Here is an 18736-nt window from a genome sequence, read left to right as displayed (position 1 = left end):
TCCCATAATAAAGTAAATGCAAATGAGTTTTGAGGTATAATCATCATGTTACCTTTTGGAGTGACAAGGATTTCCTTTTATATTGGGTAGTTGGGAAATAAGCCTGATTCCAAACTGTGTTAGCTGGAATGCAGTCTCTTAGTAATATAACTTAGTAATGTATCAAAATTAAAGATGCCCTCATAAGTAGTCAGTGAGGGACTAGGAAGATGGCTCAGTAGTTAGGAGCACTTGCTGTTGTTGCCCAGGACCCAGGTAGGCTCACAGGACTTGTACGGCAGCTCACAACCATCTGCAGTGCAGTCCCAGCGCATTTGATGCCCTCCGCCAGCCTCCGTAAGTGCTGCATGCGTTTGGTGCACCTACTGATATGTACAAAGTAAAAATAAATCTTAAGCAGAATACAAGATGCCATCTAAATATCCTTTATAGTGGCAAATGATGAAGAGTAAAAATACCAGGTATAGACAAGACTAGGAAATTTAGGTTAGCCAGAACTTATATTGTGAGACTCAGATAATGTAGTTTCTAAAAGGTTTTGGCGGTAGAAATCACGCTGTCTGTGTAAGTACAGATATGAATGAACATGAAACTTGTAGCAGTTTCTTAGAAGCATTACTATATATGTGGCATGGTTACATTTTAAGATTGTTAAAGCTGCAGTGCTGTGTTATCAAGAAGCTTGGCAAACAACCTAGACACATATGTATAAACTCCTATATTGTTCACGTAGGAGAAGCAATTCTCTCATATTCTCTCCCTCCCTCCCTCCCTCCCTCCCTCCCTCCCTCCCTCCCTCCCTCCCTCCCTCCCTCCATCTCTTCCTTCCTCCCTCCTTCCTTCCCTTCCTCCCTCCCTCCTTCCTGTGTTTGTGTGTGCCACATCTATGTGGCAGGGAGGCCAGAAGAGGACATCAGATTCCCTGGACCTGGAGATAGAGGTGGTTGTGAGCTGCAGAGGTGGTTGTGAGCTGCCTGATGTGAGTGCTGGGAGCTTGGATCCTCTGGAAGAGCAACCAGTGCTCTTACATACCTAGGTTTTCTCTTCAGCCCCCAGACACATGATTTGTTCATTATATTTTATTCTCTTTATGTTATATTTAAGTAACAAACCAGAGAATATATACTGCCCAATATGTAGTGTTGTTAAATCTTCATGAATTAGCTATTTAGTAATTAAAAATGTGTACAGTACATAGCACATATAGGTTATATTTTTGATGTATATATAAAATGAGGACACTACCTTGACTTTTATGTTGATGGACATCTTTTCTCTCTAGATTGGCAGCAGAAGTAGTGTATATTCTCCAGAAAGCAATGTGCGAAAAACGGGATCATATATATATGAAGAGTTTATGCCTACGGATGGTACTGATGTTAAGGTAGGATTCATTAGATTTTAATTTTGTATTTAGGATGGGGCTGACTAAAGCATGGTGGGTTACAGTATAGATTCTCCTTGACTAATACTGAGTCTTGTCCTGATGAACTTGGTGTTAACTCCAAAATGCTATGTTAGCTGGGTATGGTAGTGAGTCCTAAAATCACAACACACAGATGGGAGACAGGAGGATTTTGAGTTTGAGGCAAGCCTTGGCTTTATGTCCAGTTCCATGCTAGAAGATCTAATAGTGAAAATCAAAAGAAAGGAAGAAAAATGACTATAAGCTGAAAATACATTTAATAATCCTAATCTCACAAGCATCAAAGCATGGTGCATTTCATGCAGAACATTATTATTTTTCACTTGTAATTGCACAACTGGCAAAAAGCTTCATTTAACTGCTGCTGTCCAGCATCACGAGGCAGTATGATACTATATTGTAACTGAACCAGAAAGAAACCAAAATTCAAAGGACAATTCAACTGCAAGTAAATCACCGGTGCATGTCAAATTGAAAATTCACAAGTTCCATATCATAAGACCATGTGAATCATGAGTTTCAGTTTATATTTTGAACTTACCAGTTACTTTAGAGAAGCTTAATTATTTAACTTCTTCTTTTTCTTTATTTTTAGTGTTACTGCTGACTTTAAAGAAACTCATGAAAATGCGTAGATAAAGCTTTATGTATGATTCTTTGCAGGCTGATGAGTAATACACTATCAGGTTGAGCATTCTAGTAGCTACCGGTTTCTGAGCAGTGAGTAATTAATGCCAGTGATGTTTGGTTCTGAGACAACCATACTGTGTTATAAAAATATCATTGCACTTAGTAACCAGAGAAGCTTACCTTTTCCCAGCCAGCGTTTCTCTGACTAGGCTGTTCTTCCTAAACTTATAAATCTGGTCTTGAACCTGCCCTTTAAATGCTGCTGGCAAATTCCCATTGACCACAGGATAACATCCATGTTCATAAGACTCCCATATGAGCTATTTCCTAACCTTTCTTCTGACAAATGCCATTTCTTAACTGCTGAACCATCCATCTCTCCAATAAATGCCATTTCTTATAATACATACAGTCAAATTCCTTTCCCTTCCCAGAATACCTTGTGCTGCTTCATTCCTCTGCCCTTTCTGTTTATTACCTCTAGAAAATTCTACATTTAGAGTAATCCCCCAGGCTTTAAAAATGCTGTATTCTCTTTTTCTATTCCTATTTAAGAGTTGTGCCTTTCTGTTACTAGACAGAGACAATCTTCACAATGTAATGATCAGTTTAGTAGTTTAGTAATGAGAATAAATAATTATATGTAACCCTTTCTAATATATTGAAAATCCTGGTATATAAAATAGAAAGGTGTGTCTTAAGAGTTTGGAGTCTGAACTATTTTAAATAGATATTTTTCTTTGAATTTATTATTTGCCAGTTATATATATTTAATTGGCAATATATATCATATATATATTTAAATTTTATGGAAGGTTTATACTGTGGGTCCAGACTATGCTCATGCCGAAGCTCGAAAATCTCCAGCCCTCGATGGCAAGGTGGAACGAGACAGTGAAGGGAAGGAAGTCAGGTATCCCGTCATCCTCAATGCACGGGAGAAGCTGATTGCATGGAAAGTCTGCCTTGCTTTCAAGGTAAGATGATGTACAAATTATGCAAACCCTTGTGTTCTAAGTTTCCTTTTTGAGGACTAGACATTATTAGATGAGAGAGAATTAAGCTGAGGATGTAATTGTAATATGTGAGCTCATGTATGTATATGTATGTAGGTGTTTCTGTGGGGCTAACATCGTTTTCCTGTATTAGTAATCTGTTCTTTTCTTATTATAGAAAAGTAATGAACCTTATTCATTTAGTCAAAAGTTAAAGTTATAGAATATCACCACTAAGTAGTATTTAGTAGTAGCACATATTTTTAAATTGATAATAAGTACTTTTTGCTCTAATAAAATTGGTTAAAAATACTATTTGAATAAAATCTGTCATTGTTTTATCATTAGCTCTCAATCCTTTGGCCTAATACATACATAGTAAAATGTGTTGAGAACAATATAAATACCCTTTTAAAGAAAACTTTTTGCTTTTTGTGTTTGACTTTCCCCTCTTCTAAACTATTCTTAAAAAAAAAACCTAATTACTAATATAGAGTAAAAGTTTAAGTGGAAGTAGTAATACCTGCATTTAATAAAGGATGCATTTAATAGTTTTACAGAAGGCCTATCCCAGATTCTTAACATAAGCTAATCATATTGCTAGTTATTAATCAAAAGAACTACTTATAGGTAGTAATTTGAAGTCTTTTATGTGAAGACTGTTAATCTCTAAATAAGCTATAATGAGTTCTTATAAATTGTTTTATTATATTTGGATTCCAAAGACTAATACTGTACTATGTCTTCATGATAAGGGAATAATCACTTGGGATATATAATGTCTGTCTTGACTACTCAAGGTTATGATTATTTGTAACCTTCATTTCTCCTTATATAACAAACCTTTATACAATATATTCTTAAGTATTTAAAAATATATAATGTTCTTAAAAAACTAGAATACTGAATCATAATAAATAGTTCCACTGAAGCCTTAAAATTTCTAACTTGTTTTAAAATAGCAAACAGTTTGTGGCTTTGATTTGTTACGTGCCAATGGACAATCCTATGTCTGTGATGTTAATGGCTTCAGTTTTGTGAAAAATTCCATGAAGTATTATGATGACTGTGCAAAAATCCTTGGGTAAGAATTTACCTTTCTCCTGTTTACCTTTGCGTAGTTTTTAAGCCATGGAAGATTCTAGACCACTCTAGAGTAATTTTCAGTATTTATAAGATAGCCCCCAAACTGTGCCAGATCCTGAGTTGTGCTTTAGATAATGAGGACAGCTTAATGGATAAAATGTTGCTAAGGATTTTACATCATACTTTGATATAATAACATGGGGTTATTAGATACAACATCCTTCCATTTTTCCTATGTAATTGTATTTGAAATGCTTTTTTAACCTACTTAATATAAGTAGGTATAAAATAAACATTCATGAAATAAGATACCCGAGTAATATAGGAAAATTTGAAATTTAGTATTTTTTTTCATGACCCCTTTCTATGTGTGTGTTACTTGCTCTTCTAATAAGATTATCAAATAAATGGAAAAGAAAGTATTATTATAGAAATACCATTTTTATATCTCCCTTTGAAGAGAATTTGAAGGCAAGGTGTCATACTACATTTTAGAATGAATATATGTTAACTCAGAAGAAAAGGAAGGTAAATTATGTGTACGTAGTAGAGAGTGAAGGGAGGAGAGAGAGAAGAGGTAAAAGAATTGGAAAGGGGAGAGTTTGTGTGTCCTGTGCACATATGGCTACATTTGTGTGGGAGTGCTTGTTCATGTGTGTGCCTGTGCTTGTGGGCAAACAGCAAGCTTAGGTGTCATTCTCAGGGAACAGCTACTTGGTTTTTTCTTTTTTCTTTGGACTGGGTTGTTTTTTTACTGTGTGGTTCAAACTTTACCAACTGAGAAATCTTTCAGCCCCTCAAATCAATTATTAAAACATGTTTCCAATATAGTAATAGCTTATTAAAAGTTACCATATTTATAATAAGTTTGTCAGAGATATATGTCCCTGGAAAAATAATCTATACACAAGGCTCTCGATTCCATGCTCAGACTCCCACACACATAAAGAAAAATAAGTTAATAGGTGTTTAACAGGCAGTTAGTAAATGGTAAAAAAATACATCTAGATAGAAATGTAATTAAAGCAACACTCATTTTATTTTCAAACTATATAAGCTAATCACAGATATGTTTCATTTCGTTAGCATGAAATGCTAACCTGTCTCTGCCTCCCGAGTGCTGGGATTAAAGGTGTGCGCCACCAACGCCTGGCTAACCATTAAGTTTAATATTAATTTAGAAATGTGTCTCTAAGATTTCATGAGGATTTTATTTGGGGGAATTTTTATGTAATGTAACCCTTAGGTTGTTTGACTTTAATTCTTTTGGTTCTCTATCATGGCATAGTTAAATTCCACTCTGTCTGCCTTAACTGAGTTTTAACGGTATCCTTTTGGTCTTAAAGCAACATTGTGATGCGGGAGCTTGCTCCACAGTTTCACATACCCTGGTCCATACCATTAGAGGCCGAGGATATTCCCATTGTACCAACTACGTCTGGAACTATGTAAGTTCAATTTGTCCTTTCCATTCAGAAGTTCCTTGGGTTTTCCACGTGAGTCTGCCTTATTACAGTAAAAATAAATTTGTGAATGATTATTAGCTTACTATACGTATTTTCATATGATTCAGTTTGAAGATGGGGGAATTGATAAGTTTTTACAAGGGTATACTAAACTAAAACTCACAATGTTACATTAAAATCCTGCAACATGCTTGAGCAAGTACAGAGCCAAATAATAAAACCTATAACCATGCTTGGGCAGCACTAAGTGCATTACTCAGACTTCTAACTAAGGTCATGCGGCTTTGTCTTTGTCTAATTATATTTTTAGGTAAATCAATCAGATGGATATCACCAAAGTGTTTGATAGTCTTTGATGGGGAAAACCATTAAGATTTTTTTTTTTTTTTTTTTTTTTTGGTTTTTCGAGACAGGGTTTCTCTGTGGCTTTGGAGGCTGTCCTGGAACTCTCTCTGTAGACCAGGCTGGCCTCGAACTCACAGAGATCCTCCTGTCTCTGCCTCCCGAGTGCTGGGACTAAAGGTGTGCGCCACCACCGCCCGGCTAACCATTAAGTTTAATATCAGGTGATTTGACTGAATATTTCAACAGTAACCAGGTCAGAGACTTACTCATACTAACATGTTAAATATTCGAAAAGTCCTAATTGGGAGGAAAATGTACTTAATTGTGTTTCGAGGAAGCACTTTCAGATTTATTCAACACTGAATATCTTTCAGGGATGTCCAGTGGTTTGCAGTTTTAAAGCTGAAATGATAGCTCTTCATTCTGGCATACTGCTAAACACTTTTCTAAGTTGAAATTTAAATATATTTTTTCTTAGATGACAAGATATAATAAAAATGCAAGTATGGCCGGGCGGTGGTGGCGCACGCCTTTAATCCCAGCACCCGGGTGGCAGAGGCAGGCGGATCTCTGTGAGTTTGAGGCCAGGCTGGACTGACAGCCTCCAAAACCATACAGAGAAACCCTGTCTCGTAAAACCAAAAAAAAAAAAAAAAAAAAAAAAAAATGCAAGTATGGCAGCCATCATATAAAAGTTGATTTTGCTTTGATTTAATGGAGTCTCTGGTGATAACAGTCTTAATACCACAGAGCAAATATTTAATAAATATCAGTAAAGAAGGAGAAATACTATGTATCTGAATGTCATTTCTCTCTGGCTTCTTGATTTCTTGTAGGACCTGGTTTTACAACATTAAGACGAGAGAAACCCTTTCTGTTAGAAACATGAGAACGTAGGTACTTTTTGTCATTTTAGGATGGAACTTCGATGTGTCATAGCTGTAATACGACATGGAGACCGAACACCAAAACAGAAGATGAAAATGGAAGTGAGGCATCAAAAGTGAGTCTTCAAAAAAGGAACGTAGACCAGTGTGTATCCCTGGCGTACAAATGGACTGTGGGTGCCCGTCCCACAATGAGGGAGGCTCTCAGCCTGGACGCTTGGGGGAGGGCCTGGGCCCTGTCCTGGAGGAAATGACAGACTCCCAGAGATCCACCATGGAGGGCCTCACCCTCCCTGGGGATCAGAGGGGAGATTGGGTGGGGGACTGGGGGATCTGGTGGAGGGGCCAGAGGAGGAGGGGAAGGAGAGGGAGCTGGGATTGACATGTGAAACAAGCTTGTTTCTAATTTAAATAAAAAATTTAAATAATAAAAAAGAGAAAAGAAAAAAATGTAATGTAGTACTCACGTGTAATTTCAGATTTCTGTTAGTAGTAAGCTCTTTTGATTGATGTGTCAGACAGAACATTTTTACCTACTACTTTTTGATTCTGAAAATACTTAGACTTCTGAATGCATACAAACTCATTTAAAGTAATTGTGTGTGTTATCGCCTAAATTTTTTTGTGGGTGTATCAATCTAACTTGCCTTTTATTTATCATCATAAATATATTTTACTTATTCTTAGTTTATTATTTTCTTGCATTGTACTATGAGAAATGTCAACATCTCAGCATTCTAGAAGCAAATTGGTAGAAAATGTTTGATTTGAAGATTATAAAATATGGAAACCTGAGCCACTAAATATGTATTGACACATTATGCACTGACAACAGAAAATATTTTGGGTTTAATTGTATGTTGCATCCATCATGAGCAAACTTTTGAAAGTATACATAGTGGGTATTAGTGGGATGTGTGCTAGGCATCATGAGCAAACTTTTGAAAGTTTACATAGTGGGTATTAGTGGGATGTGTGCTAGGCATTTGCTATGTTTTATTGGCAAAAGAGGAGCAGATGCCAAGTGTAGTGGGAACCACTAGTTCATGTGCTTGTGTTTCAGAGATAGAGGCAGGAGATCATTTGAGCCAAAGAGTAAGACACCAACTGGGTAATATGTACCATGATACCATTGTCAGGGAGAAAAGGCAGAGGAAGCCTAAGGCTGAGTGAAACAGGAAACAGTGTATTTCCATGCATAGACTTGAAGCCTCCGTTCCCGTGTCTATTTTATTAGGTTGACTATATAGTGAGAGTTTTTGTTTGCTGTTTTTGCTTTTTCAATAGCCCTTGAACTCATGATCCTCCCAGTCAGCCTGTTGAATGCTGTGATTATAGGTGTGCACCACTATGCCCAGTTTCACAGCAATAATATAATTATTACAAATGACTGTCTTCTATCCTTTTCTAAGGTTTTTTGATCTTTTTGAAAAATGTGATGGCTACAAGTCAGGGAAGTTAAAACTCAAGAAGCCAAAACAATTACAGGCAAGTTTTATTGTTGTATTTTTGCTTTTACATATGTTGAATTTAAATTTTAATGGTGAAATTAAATAAAATTCAAACTTTCTATTAACATACGTAGGAAGTCCTGGATATTGCACGGCAGCTTCTTATGGAGTTGGGGCAAAACAATGACTCTGAAATTGAAGAAAACAAGTCAAAACTTGAACAGCTTAAGACTGTGTTAGAGATGTGAGTACCTCTTTGGCATTCTTCCTTACAATACAGTTTTCCTGTTTGGTTTAGGACTATCATTTGTCCTAGTCAGAGTTACTACTGCTGCATCGAAACACCATGACCAAAAGAAACTTGGGGAGGAAAGGGTTTATTTTGCTCACAAATCCCAAATCAGAGTTCATTAAGAGAGGCCAAGCCAGAAACTCCAACCAGTCAGGAACCTTAGAAGCAGGAGCTAGTGCAGAGGCCATGAGGGGGGCTGTTCACTGGCTTGGTCAGCCTGATTTCTAATAGAACCCAGGACTACCACTCAGTATTGCACGATGGACAATGGCTGAACCCTCCCCCATCAGTCACTAATTAAGAAAATGTGCTACAGGCTTGTCTACAGCCTGATATGATGGAGTCATTTTCTCAACCTGGGGTGCACCTCCCCCACCTATGTCTGAATCTGAATTTAGTCTGGCTTGATCTTGTTCTGGGAACCATGGCTTTTGTGTCCCCGTGGTCCACCGTGTCCCCTCCCCACCCCCACCCCACTCCTGGTATTTTTAAAGAAGCCGCCAAGGTAATTGAAGAGAATATATTTTAGTTCTCTTTAGGAGTTGATCAATACTTCCTAATATTTTATAATCTAATTGGTGTTTTATTTTCTAGGTATGGTCATTTTTCGGGAATAAATCGTAAGGTCCAATTGACCTATCTCCCTCATGGCTGTCCTAAAACGTCCAGCGAGGAGGAAGGTACATCATTTTTAATCCCTACTGTAATTATGTGTGTGTAATAATTTACTCTGTATTGCTAACTTGAACAATTTTCTGCTCAATTGCCTTTGGAATTGGTGTTACTTGTGTGTATGTTTTCACGGCTGAGCATTGAGTACTGGAGAACCAATCGGTGTGCTCTACCCTGAACATTGAGTACTGGAGAACCAATCGGTGTGCTCTACCCTGGGGAAGACCCCCCCTCCCACTCTCAGCTAAACTCAGTTGCCTATGAATCTTTGTGAGGCCCCCTGGGCTTTTTCTTGTCCAGTTTTATGTGTTCATTTATGTCATCTTTGTTCAGCTTAGGCGTGGGCAGCCATGTTTTTGAGACGTTATAAGCGTGGTTCTGACAGTTACTAGGGAGCACAATTTCATAGGAAACTCCGGGAGCCTCTGGGTCTTAAAATCTTTCTGGCCCTTGGTCTACAATGTTCCCTTAGCTTTGGGAGTATTTTGTAGATATACCCTTCAGGAGTGGGCTCCACAACTCTGCTGTTTGATTGGTTGTGGGGTTTTTTTGTAGTGACTCATCCATTGCAAAAAAAAAAAAGGTTTCTTGATGGGTGGTGAGGACTAAAGAGATGTTTATAGGTTGTTGTTAGGGTTTATGCTGGTATGGTAAATTACTGGTTGTAGATTCCAACAACCATGACTTCACTAGCATTGAATAGTTAGCTGTTTTCAGTATTGAGCACGGTATCCCTCTTGTTGAGTAGGTCTTAAGTACAATTAGAAACCTGCTGGTTACCACCAAGGTATACACACCAGTATTGCACCATGCAGTCATTGTGCTATGCCAGTCATTGCTGTGGTTCATAGGTGTCAGAGCTGGGTAGGACTGCTGGTTGCTTCCCTCCTTCGGAAGCTTGCATGGCCTTCTTTTACCATGAAAGCGAGTTCTTAAGGAACAGTCTTTCAGGTAAGTTCCAGCCCAAGAATTTCTGTGTCCTGCCTCTGAAGTGCATGTATGGTGTCTTGAGCAATACTTTGTCATCTTCCTCTGGGGGGGACCAAAGGCAGCAGCAATAGGCACACATTTTGGGAGTTTCTTGAACACCCTTGGCCAACAGTTCAAAAGAGGACATCTCATGTCCAATATTAAGGTGTTTTTCAGCATTACCAGCCCAGATGAGAAAAAGTTCATTAAAGCTGTGTATGTTTATCTGTACATGGAATTACATCCAATATAGGTTTTTTGGGGGAGGTGGGTAATTAATAGTACCACTGTGACTTTTTCAGATATCCTTCTCTTATTTTATCCACCCTCCTTCATCTCCATTTACCTCTCTCCTGCCTCATCAAAGAGCCTCTCATTTTCCCATTAGGTCACTTGTATCCTATTATTCCCTTGTATCTTCCTCCAACCTTATTCAGTATTTACCTCCCTCCCCTTCCCTCAGGAGCCCTGTCTTTCCCCTACAAGTAATCTGATAAAAGTAGATTTCATTTTTTTCAATTTTAAGTAAGAAATAAATGTTATTACCTTTGAAGCCCCTCAGGACTTCTTTTTCTCTGGGGTTGTCTCAGAAGCCTTTTCCTTATGACTAAGTGAATTCAATGTGTTGTAAAAATTGCTAGCAGGGTAGGGAGGGCAAGAGGCTAGTTCTCTGCTGAACACTGAGATCCTCCTTCCTAGCTGAAAGGGACTGAAAGCTCCAGGAAGACCTTTGCAGGCAGAGCCAAGGGCGCTCCTGAGGGAAGCAGTGGTCCACGGTGAGGCCCATTTAGAGAATAAAATGACTTGCATATGGGCCAAATTCCACTAAAAAAACCAAAGAGCCCTGAGTAAAGATTAATATCGAGCCCTGTTTAAACATTTGCTTAAATGAAACAAAATGAACTTTTGTTTTATCACTCTCGTCCATCTTAGATAACCGAAGAGAGGAGCCGTCCTTACTTCTGGTTCTAAAATGGGGAGGAGAACTAACTCCGGCGGGCAGGGTTCAGGCTGAAGAGCTGGGAAGAGCTTTTAGGTGCATGTACCCTGGAGGTCAAGGTAAGTGCTGTACTTTATGTCTGTGTACTTTGCTTCAACCTTGTGGTCTTACTAAACATTGGCAGAACTGCAACAACACAGAAATATGGCTTAAGTGATTTGAGGACTTCTTTTCAGGAGATTACGCAGGATTTCCTGGTTGTGGTTTACTCCGATTGCATAGCACCTACCGACATGACCTCAAGATATATGCCTCTGATGAAGGGCGGGTCCAGATGACAGCGGCTGCTTTTGCTAAGGTATGAGCAGCTCTATAATTACTATCAATTTCATCAGCATTACAATAAAGCCATTTCTGACAAGGATTTAGTAAATTTAATCTGCGATGAGAAGCTTGTGCGTGGTAACGTTTAGCAAATCATAAAGTTACTGTGATGGCCTATTACTTTACACATCTTTAAACCGCTGACTTTTTTTTTTTTTTTTTTTTTTTTAGGGTCTGTTGGCTCTAGAAGGAGAGCTTACCCCCATTCTTGTCCAGATGGTGAAAAGCGCAAATATGAATGGCCTTTTGGACAGTGAGAGTGACTCTTTGAGCAATTGTCAGCAGCGTGTGAAAGCAAGACTTCATGAAATACTCCAGAAAGACAGAGATTTTACAGCTGAGGACTTTGAAAAGGCAGGTCTCAGCAGGCTCTGGGCTCTGCTTGTGGTCTAAGTGTCTCCATTCTGATTTTATTTACTTGGTATTCTTATTTTTGCTAGCTAAAGTATCTTTAGCTTCTTTTTAAACTTATTTGTTTTATGATTTTTACTCCCATGAGTGTTTTGCCTGCATGTGTGCATGTGTACCATGTGTGTATCTAGTGCCTACAGTGGTCAGAAGAGGCTGTTGGATCCCTGAAACAGGAGTTGGAGAGTGTTATAAGCTGCATGTGAGTGCTAGAAATTGAACTCCGGTCTTCTGAAAGAGCAGCTAGTGTTCCTAACTGCTGAGCCAACTGCAGTCCATCTCAAGCTCTTTTGTTCATCTTCCATAAGACTTTGTTTAGGGAAGTAAGGTGATTGGGAGATAACTTTATTGTCTTTATTTTTGTTTGTTCCTTCCATACCTCTGAGCAAATCATCCTGGGATTACGTTCAATCAGTTTCACAAACACATCTTCCTTAGCCAGCCAGTTGATTGACGTCTGTTGTTTGTTGCTTGACTTGGTTTACTCTAACACACCCTTTCTTGAATCCTACATACAGGCTATTCACCATACTTTAACCTTTGTGAAACCTGCGCTTTATTTTGAACCTGGTGCTCTTAGTTCAACAATAGTAGATTTCTCCTCAGCATCTCTTTAGAATCAACAAACCAAACCATCTTTTAACATTAGGCTTATGTTCTTGATCACTGGCCATTTTGTTTGGCTTTTATATTTCTTTTTGCCCTTGTTGTCTCTTGGATGCTGTAAAGAATAAAAATAACTTTTCTCCATGGAGTTTCACTAACCTCCAACAGTTGCTTTGGTCTAAGAAAACTTAGTCTGTTAAAACCAAAAATATAATTTCTCTTTGAATTTTTTGTATTTGTAGAAACCTTCATTTGGCTAAATTCTTGCCAGAGTAAATATTAAAAGTTGAATTTATAATCACTACCGATTATTGTCTTTTGTTGAATTGGAAGAATAATACCATAGAGGTTAAAAGTACAGGTTCTGTAACCAGTCTTCCTGTGATTGAATCCTGTTCCTTTTTATGCTAGGGCCTTCACCTAAGTAAATTACTTAACCTCAGTTAACTAACTCACAGGGAAAAGATGCTGATAATTGTAAATGCCTGGTACAATTACATGTAGGTATATGTCAAGTGGTTAGAACCATATTTCCACATAATATGCAAATCACCAAATTCTCATCAAATCTCCTCCTTTAGAGTACTTCTGATTGTTTCTGTAGGTTATCTAATCTTTGCTAAAGTTTGATATTGTTTTAACATGAAATTCTGAGACTTCCATACCTTTTTTGACATACGTACCAGGTTACTGTATGCTAAATAACTTAATGTATAGAATGTAAATTTTTAAATATATAGAATGTGATTTTTTTCTTAATGTATAGAATGTAATTTTTTTCTCAGCAGTGCAAAGATCTGTATTAGTTTCTTTTGTTCTCTTGTGTGATGGGACATAACCATTTAGAAAACTTATCTTATTCATTTGTAGCTTACTCCTTCTGGAAGCATTTCTGTTGTCAAATCAATGCATTTAATTAAAAATCCAGTGAAAACCTGTGACAAAGTATATTCCTTGATTCAAAGTTTGACTTCTCAAATCAGACATCGGATGGAAGATCCCAAATCATCTGGTAAATATTTTTTTCTTAGAATGTAAAACAGAAAGTACTGTCATTTTTTTGGTAAACATTTAAAATAAGGTGTATAAATCTTATGATTCATATGTTTGAGATGTAGCCATAATATGAATCAATGTATCTATCAATCAAGGGATAATAGCTAGGTTATGGTCATTTTATCCATGATAGTAAGAAAAAGACAGTAAAATACTCTTACTTGATTATTGAGTTATTTAGCTTTTCCAGAGAGCTAAGCAGAAAATAGGCAGCATAAAAAGAAGCAGAAAACTCTGGTTCCAAAGTTAGTTTGAAGTTGTTGACACCTTATATTTTTTGATGATAAAAAAGATTCATTCAAACTCCTCTTAATATCTAAGACTTTCCTGCAATTATAGTCACTTACTTTGTTTAGTTATAGGAATTTAGGAAAGTAAAGTATTTAAATATTAAAATAGAAAGCATATTCATAGTTTTTGCTTTAATTCTTGGTGGTTTTATTGTCATCAAAATCTGTAATATATGGAAAAGGTCTCATAAATAAATCAGGTTCCTAAATCCAAGTACTTGTACTAAGTACTTATCCAAGTCTCAACCATCCAGAATTGATATGTGGTATATATGAATAGTAGTAGTACTTGCTAGCTTCTTATAGCTTAACCTTTTTATCTTTAAAGTTTTCTAGTTATAGGCAGCCAGTCATAGTGGCACATGGCTGTTATCACAGCACTAGAGAGGCTGGGCAAGAAGAATAGTGAGTACCAGACCAGGGAGAGCTACAGAGAGAGCATACAAGTAAACTTAAGATATGTTCCTAACCCGAGTTTTAAGTTGGATATACTAAGAATTGTATGTTGTTTTAGATATTCAGCTGTACCATAGTGAGACTCTGGAACTTATGCTGCGAAGATGGTCCAAGTTGGAGAAAGACTTTAAAACAAAGAATGGAAGATATGACATTAGTAAAATCCCTGACATATATGACTGCATCAAATATGACGTTCAGCATAATGGTTCCTTGAAGTTAGAAAATACAATGGAACTCTATAGGCTGTCAAAGGCATTGGCAGATATTGTTATCCCGCAGGTAAGCTCCCTAGACGTCATTTCCCTTACCATTGTATAAAAAGCACTTTCAAAGTGCTCAGTAATGGGGAAAGGTGGTTTGCATGATCCTAAAGATATCCGTTAACTTTTATATGAAGTAATTTTGAGTTATCAGTAATATTAATTGCAATTACCTGATTGTCGAGCCATTTGATGACACTGACTTTTTAAAAGTAGGCTTTGTTTGCTAGAACACTCTTAGTTTTAAACAAAATTAAACAGAAGGTATAAAGATTGTCCCTATGAATCAGTCTCTACACAAATGGAGCCTTCTTCCTTCTTCTCTCACAAAGTTACCCCACTGGGGTAGCACATTTGTTATATGGCCACATTGACACATTGTGGCCTCCCAGAGTTCATAGCTTATGTTAGGATTTATGCTTGGTGTTGTATATTCTGTGATTTTTAGTCACATTTATTGTAATATGTATAATACAGACTAGTATTTGAATTAAGGATGTGGTGACTTTTGCAATTTGGTTAATAATATGCTGACGAAACTGGGAGCAATATGGGATAAATGCATTAGCAAGTTTACCTTGCACACAGCCAGTATAGTTGCCAGCACTGTGCTAGGGAAGTGTGTGGGAAGTGAAGACAGTGTTAATTATGGTCTTCCTATGTAAGGGTTTTCACAGGCTGGGAATATAGTTCAGTGACAGTATACTAAAATACACAAGGCTTTGAGTCTCTTCTGATACTCTTATGTCATCAAAAAAAAGCAGACAAAACCAAATATCTTTTTACTTTATGTATAAATATTTTGGAAATGTTTTGAGGTCAAGATAAGTAATTATTCTCTTGAGAGATATGGATCTTCTCATTTGAGGAGAATATGAGTAAAGTTATAGCCAGAAACTACTACTCTACAGAAAGTTAGGTTAATAAAGGATCAAATGGTGAAGTCCATTGATTAAAAAAGTTATGTTAGAAGATTTTCAATGTGCCATGTTAAGATGTATTTTGCTAATTCAGGTACTTTAAAATGGCTTATATATTTGGAGCAGAGACTGGAACCAATCAGGTATTCCAACCGCCAGTGAAAGTCAGGCATTGGGGAAACAATGAAACATATAAAAAGGATAAAGGTTATGAGGGAAAATTCCATTTGCCTTGCTTGTAATGCACATATATAGAGTTGTTCAAACCCTGCCAGCGTTCCTTTCCTGGTATTCATAGAAAGTAAGTAAAGGAGGCATTGTAAAGTCTGAGGCAGAGCACACCCTCCGTAAGGGCTATGCTCATCTGACTGATGCCCGCTCCTCTCTTCACCATAAAGGAGCAGCTGCATCTTTATCCCATCAGAAATGTAAGATATAGTGAAGATTATTCAATTTCTTTGACTACTTATTCATAAATAGAAGATGAAGCTCTACTCTACATAGTGGCTCATATGCACTGTTCAAAACAGGCTTGCAGTGCACCTAAACTTACCACCTAGTGGTCTCATGTAAATGCTTTATATAATTGTTAGCACAGTCTGTGTCATTCTATAGCCTAGTTAATTGAGGATAAAAATTATTTTCTAAGAGGCAGACCAGAAAGAGTACTCAAATGTTAGTGGAATTTGAGGATAACCTGCAGCCCCTGTAATCTGATCCTGCACAGTGTATATACTTCTGTATATTCTTTTTGCAGGTGAAGAAACTTCTCATCAGGTTCTAGTAACTTAAGTTATGGTAATTTATGGTTCTAGTGTCTTGTAGATTTTGTTAGCTGTGGATTGTGCACTAGGGATTCCAATGATAGAACTTGCCATTGAAAGTATAGTGGCAATTTGTGGAGATCACCACTGTGTGCCCTTAAATAGGTTCACTTTGTATCTTTTAAAATTATTATTCTTTAAAAAAATATTTTTATTTGTTATTTCAGATTTCTATAAAATGTATTTAGATCATATTCCAACATCCATCCTCCATTTTCCTATCTGCCAACTTTATACACATTTTGGAGCACACCTTTAATCCCAGCACTCAGGAGGCAAAGGCAGGCGATCTCTGTGAGTTTGAGACCAGCCTGGTCTACAAGAGCTAGTTCCAGGACAGCCTCCAAAGCCACAGAGAAACCCTGTCTCGAAAAACCAAAAAAAAAAAAAGAAAGAAAAGAAAAAAATAACCTACTAAGTGCAACTTGGCAACTTGTGCTGCCCTTTTATCCCGACCTGCAAGGGCCACACCCTCAAAGAAACTGACTCTCCCCCTCTCAGAACCCATCAGCTGTTGATAGCTTCTCAGCTAGGGGTAGGGCTCATCTCTTCCTACTCCATGCTGGCTGGAATGTTGTCTGCTGTGACATTGTGCTCATCTGTTACCTTAATTGACTCTTTGTAGCAGAAATACAGCAATTACATATGAGAACTTAGCTAAGAATTATTTTAGCTGATTTTAATGAGATGGTGGCAGATGAACAGCAATTTCACTGTCTTGAAGAGAAAAATTAATACTAAATAGTCACCCACACTCACAAAGAGGCTGACACTATATCTTTTAGTGTAAATCTCAAAAATATGGTAACAAAATAGTCATTTTAACTTAGCAGTACAGAAAAATATGTTTGTGTTTGGAATTTTCAGTCTTCTTTCCTTAAATTCATATGCATACATTTCTTTACTGTCTACTCTAAAAAGGAACCTAGCTGATGAAGACTGAGAGGTGTGTTAATTGATGAGTATAAAGATAGGAATTGAGAAGTGAGTTTAATATTGTGTCTGTTTAGCAGAAAGATAGTATAATGTTTTCTCCCATGGCCAAGCCATCCATAGGTTTTTGGCCCAGTTAGTGAGTTTCATCTTGTACAAGCAGCTTTAAAGGCAGTCAGAGAGTAGTTGGTTACTATTATAGCACTCATGCTACTGTTGTATCAGACTACTCATCATTGTAGACACGATTTTCCATTTAAATATGAAATCAGTTTCAAATATACAACTTTGAAGAATAACATTCATTAAATTTACATTGCAATTAACTTGCTACCTTAGCATTTTTCATTGTATTAATTCTTTATAAATCTATGAAACACAATGATTATAGATGTCAAATTTTATTTGTTATTTTATCACAACTTTACTTACCATTAGTTTAAATTTTAGACAAAGTCTTGTTTTTGTTAATTGTTTGTTTGTTTGTTTTGAGACTGGGTCTCACCATGTTGTGAGCCTGGCTGATCTGGAACACGATGTAGATCTGGTTGGCCATGAACTCACAGCTCCAAATGCCTCTGCCTCCCAATGCTGAGAATAAAAACATATGTACCATTAATGGCTATCCAAAAGGTTTTTTTGAAAAAATCTGTTAGAGTTTTTGAACTTTAATGTTTAATGATTTTAGTTTTACTGCTTTTAATGGTAATTACTATATATTTGGTTAAAAATCTCTAACCTCAGTTTATTTTTGTCTTAAAATTGTTTTCATATTTTAAAACCTAATAGTGAAACTTGACTAGTCATAAAGCTTGCTTTCATCCATTCACCTTTCCCTTTTTTGTAGTCAACTGCTGCTCCAATTCCACTGTAAAATTCTTCTAATCACAATGCTAGCTTGAAAAGAAGATATTTGAAGTTGCAAAAATGCAAGCCAAGAGTTCAGTGTAAAGGGTTTAATGTAATAGTTTGCATCTCCTGAGACTTATTCACTTCAGGAGTGCATTTGTTAAAACTGCTTATCATTATAGCTTTTTTTCTAATTTAATTTTTTTTCTGCTCAGGAATATGGTATAACTAAAGCTGAAAAACTGGAGATTGCCAAAGGCTACTGTACTCCTCTAGTTAGAAAAATCCGTTCAGACCTTCAGAGGACACAAGATGATGACACTGTAAATAAACTCCATCCCGTGTAAGAGACCATACCATTGTTTACAGGCATCTAATTTTGTGTATTTTAAGTCTAAAGTACTTATTGATAGTTTTATACAGAAATCAAAAATGTATCACTTGATATGTTATGGAAACGGAATTGCCTAGATAGTCATTCTTAGTTGCCTGTTTACTAGAGCTCTTTGGGGTTATGACAGGGAGAATCCTTGAGGCTTAAGCATGCCATGGCATATGCTCTGTCACTGACCTATGTCCCTGAGGTAG

At 37.0% G+C, this 18736-nt stretch overlaps 1 protein-coding gene across 16 annotated transcripts in view; it reads left to right on the top strand.

The window, feature by feature from the left end:
- Window positions 1-18736, top strand: part of Ppip5k2 (diphosphoinositol pentakisphosphate kinase 2) — a 61962-nt gene that overhangs the window by 16093 nt on the left and 27133 nt on the right. For 13 of the 16 annotated variants that reach the window (XR_005879785.1, XM_040752951.1, XM_040752950.1 and 10 more), the window contains 14 exons: window positions 1283-1384; window positions 2872-3033; window positions 4014-4135; window positions 5484-5585; window positions 6865-6951; window positions 8248-8323; window positions 8421-8530; window positions 9173-9258; window positions 11153-11278; window positions 11396-11517; window positions 11715-11897; window positions 13428-13569; window positions 14418-14641; window positions 18364-18491. Coding sequence is in view for 15 of the 16 variants with exons in the window: in XM_040752951.1 (XP_040608885.1) it covers window positions 1283-1384; window positions 2872-3033; window positions 4014-4135; window positions 5484-5585; window positions 6865-6951; window positions 8248-8323; window positions 8421-8530; window positions 9173-9258; window positions 11153-11278; window positions 11396-11517; window positions 11715-11897; window positions 13428-13569; window positions 14418-14641; window positions 18364-18491 (1772 nt within the window). In the remaining variant the exon portion in view is untranslated. The remainder of the gene's footprint in view (window positions 1-1282; window positions 1385-2871; window positions 3034-4013; window positions 4136-5483; window positions 5586-6864; window positions 6952-8247; window positions 8324-8420; window positions 8531-9172; window positions 9259-11152; window positions 11279-11395; window positions 11518-11714; window positions 11898-13427; window positions 13570-14417; window positions 14642-18363; window positions 18492-18736) is intronic. The other 3 variants (XM_040752963.1, XM_040752959.1, XM_040752952.1) reach the window with 1 other exon arrangement.

Source organism: Mesocricetus auratus, unplaced genomic scaffold (assembly GCF_017639785.1).
Source record: "Mesocricetus auratus isolate SY011 unplaced genomic scaffold, BCM_Maur_2.0 Super-Scaffold_100010, whole genome shotgun sequence".
Taxonomy (NCBI): domain Eukaryota; kingdom Metazoa; phylum Chordata; class Mammalia; order Rodentia; family Cricetidae; genus Mesocricetus; species Mesocricetus auratus.
Note: the sequence above shows the minus strand (reverse complement) of the source record. Positions and strands in the feature narration are given on the sequence as shown.